The sequence below is a fragment of the Citrus clementina genome, unplaced genomic scaffold, assembly GCF_000493195.1.
Source record: "Citrus clementina cultivar Clemenules unplaced genomic scaffold, Citrus_clementina_v1.0 scaffold_5, whole genome shotgun sequence".
Taxonomy (NCBI): Eukaryota; Viridiplantae; Streptophyta; class Magnoliopsida; order Sapindales; family Rutaceae; genus Citrus; species Citrus x clementina.
Genome location: NW_006262201.1, coordinates 5,791,441 through 5,794,606, shown reverse-complemented (window position 1 = coordinate 5,794,606; position 3,166 = coordinate 5,791,441). Strand labels below are relative to the sequence as shown.

At 37.1% G+C, this 3,166-nt stretch overlaps 1 protein-coding gene across 1 annotated transcript; it reads left to right on the top strand.

Annotated features, from left to right (window-relative positions):
- Positions 1–885: 885 nt before the first annotated feature.
- On the top strand, positions 886–2,859 carry LOC18042200 (L-type lectin-domain containing receptor kinase IX.1). The gene has a single exon (XM_006431603.1). The coding sequence runs from the start codon at positions 886–888 to the stop codon at positions 2,857–2,859; it is 1,974 nt and encodes a 657-aa protein (XP_006431666.1).
- Positions 2,860–3,166: the final 307 nt, after the last annotated feature.

The following is a 3,166-nucleotide window of genomic DNA, read 5'->3' as shown; positions in this document are numbered from 1 at the left end:
CGACGAATTTATAGTGAATATTCTTTCATAGAAGTAATTAGCATCAATTTTTAAAATTCCATAACTTTTTGTTTTTTTTTTTAAGGCAAAGGATGGAAAAGTCTAAATTAATTTTTTTAATTCTATTTCTCTTTTAGGATTCGAAAATGGAGCTAGCTAAAGATGCTAAAAACTAATCAGACACTCAGCTAAAACCCTGGAACTACAAGTTCGTAGTTATGTCTTAAACGAGCACAATAGAATAATGAAATATGAAAACTTCTTATACAATGAGAACGATTTCTAGACTAGTTTAAATTATAAATAGCATTAATGGCGCACTTAATTCGAAAATTTCCAAACAAAACAGTCAAGATTAATTTGTCAAAGTCTATAAAGTATTTTTTTTAATAACTTTTCGCGGTCAAGTTTTAATAATTAATTCAAGTTACTTTACAAAACAATTTCGTTTTGTACATTAAAAAATTATTTTTAACAATGAATAAGTTCTTTATCATGGAACGATATTGGCCGTATTGACTAAGTAAACAATGTATGACTACATAGTTAATTGTTTTTTTTTTCCTTCTTTATTATGACCCATACTATTTCAAGAGATTTCATTTGTTAAATTTAATAATTTCATAATACTTTTTTTTAAACAATGAATAAGTTCATTATTATGGAAAGATTTTTGCTGTATTAAGTAAGGAAACAATGTATGACACGTAATGAATTGTGACTATTTTTTTCTTTTTTATTACGACTCGTACCATTCAAGAGATTTTATTAGTTAAATGGAGCAAATGCTTGTGCCTAAATGTGTATTTGATTTTTATGTGTATCCATTAAACATAAGTGACATCTAATATTTTGATAATAGTAGCTTAATCCTTTCGTCCACAAATGGCTCTTCTTGTCCATTTATTTACAATCACCACATGGCTTTCTACTTTACTGATTCCATTACTAGCAAGCGCGTTATCCTTCAACTATTCGAGTTTCAGTCCTCTATCTGACGATAACATAACTTATCAGAGAGCTTACCCCGACAGCAACCGTGTGATTCAACTGCCTCCGAATCCTGCAACGGCTGGCCGTGCCACATACAACAAACCCATGCATCTTTGGGACAAGACCACGCGGAATCTCGCAGATTTCACCACTCACTTCTCCTTTGTCATTGATTCTCAAAAAAGAACCATTTGTGCTGATGGGCTTGCCTTCTTTCTTGCTCCGCAAGGTGCCCCGGCAATTGCAAACGATGACAAAGGTGGAGGCTCACTCGGTCTTACCAAAGATATCGAGCCATTGAATTCGTCAGTTCCATTTTTTGCAGTGGAATTTGATATCTTTAACAACACTTGGGATCCTCCTCCTACCCATGTTGGTATTGATATCAATACGCTGGAATCTGTTAATACTGTAACATGGTGGAGTGATGTTGGAGGTGGGAGAAGAAACGAGGCATGGATCAATTATAATTCAAGTACGCATAATTTGAGTGTTGCTTTCACTGGGTTTAGAGAAAATACAACAGTGATCCAATACCTCGATTATCAAGTTGATTTAAGGCTTCACTTACCAGAGTACGTTACTTTGGGTTTCTCCATGGCGACTGGAAGTGCATATGCAGTCTTTAGCATTCACTCGTGGGAGTTTAGTTCGAGTTTAGAAATGGATGATAATTTTAGTACTAATCCAGTCTTGCCACCAAGAAGAAGAGGGAAAAACAGAACAATACTAATTGTTGGATTGAGTCTTGGTGGGGGTGTTTTGATTGGTGTGCTGGCTTTGATCATTTGGGTTACTGGCATTGGGAGGAAGAGATATGATGAGGATGATAATGAAGGCAATAATCAAGGACTCAATGAGTATGTTGATTATGAATTTGAACTATCAGGACCGAGAAAGTATTCGTACAAGGAATTGTCTCAGGCAACAAATAATTTCAGTGATGAACAGAAACTAGGACAGGGAGGTTTCGGTGGCGTCTATAAAGGAATTTCAGGGGAAACAAACGCTTATGTTGCAGTGAAAAAAGTGTCAAAAGGTTCGAAACAGGGGTTAAAGGAGTATGCTTCTGAAGTGAAAGTCATTAGTAGATTGAGGCATAGGAATTTAGTGCAACTTTTGGGTTGGTGCCACGAGAAAAATGAGCTGTTGCTTGTTTATGAATTCATGCCTAATGGCAGCTTGGATTCACATCTTTTCGAAGAAAATAGGTTTTTAACATGGGAGTTGAGGTATAAAATTGCTCAAAACTTGGCTGCAGGATTACTTTACTTGCAAGAAGAATGGGATCAATGTGTACTACTTAGAGATATAAAATCAAGCAACATCATGTTAGATTCAAATTTCAAAGCCAAGATTGGAGATTTTGGCTTGGCAAGGCTTGTAGAACATAGCAAAGGTTCTGAAACAACCGTTTTGGCAGGAACATTGGGCTACATGGCGCCTGAATGTGCCATGTCAGGGAAAGCCAGCAAAGAATCTGATGTCTACAGCTTTGGCATTGTTGTTTTGGAAATCGCTTGCGGGAGAAAATCCATCGACCACACAATGGACAAACAGGGAAATGTGTCTTTGTTGCAGTGGGTTTGGGAGCTCTATAGTGATGGAAAGCTCCTTCAGGGGGCTGATCCGAGACTATGCGGAGAGTTTGATGAGCAAGAGGTCGGGCGTTTGATGATGGTTGGGCTATGGTGTGCTCATCCAGATGAAAGTCTGAGGGGTTCCATGGGGGAGGCAATTCGTGTGCTTAATTTTGAAGCTCCGTTGCCTATTCTTCCTCCGAAGATGCCAGTGCCAACGTGTCTCTATCCGCCTGTGGGTATGCTGACTGTTGATGGTATTGATTCAAAGGGGAGGACAATGTGAAAAGTGAAGCCCTTTTATGTTGACGAAAAACTTGGCAAGCAAAATTTGGCATGCATGAGTTGATTAAGTTAATAGAAACTGAAAGTCGAGAATACTCAATTGTCATTTATTTTTAATTGATAAATTTTTCCCACACCGTTAAGGCTTAAAATCAAAAAAAGCCGCTGTAAGAACGAAAACTGGTGTTGTGATGTGGGTGTGCATGTAATATACGAGCTTGGATGCCTTAATATTAGCATTCTCATTTTCTCCATTTGCTTCACAATAAAAGCTTTCCATGTTAGGTTTTTGCATATATTCTTTCATT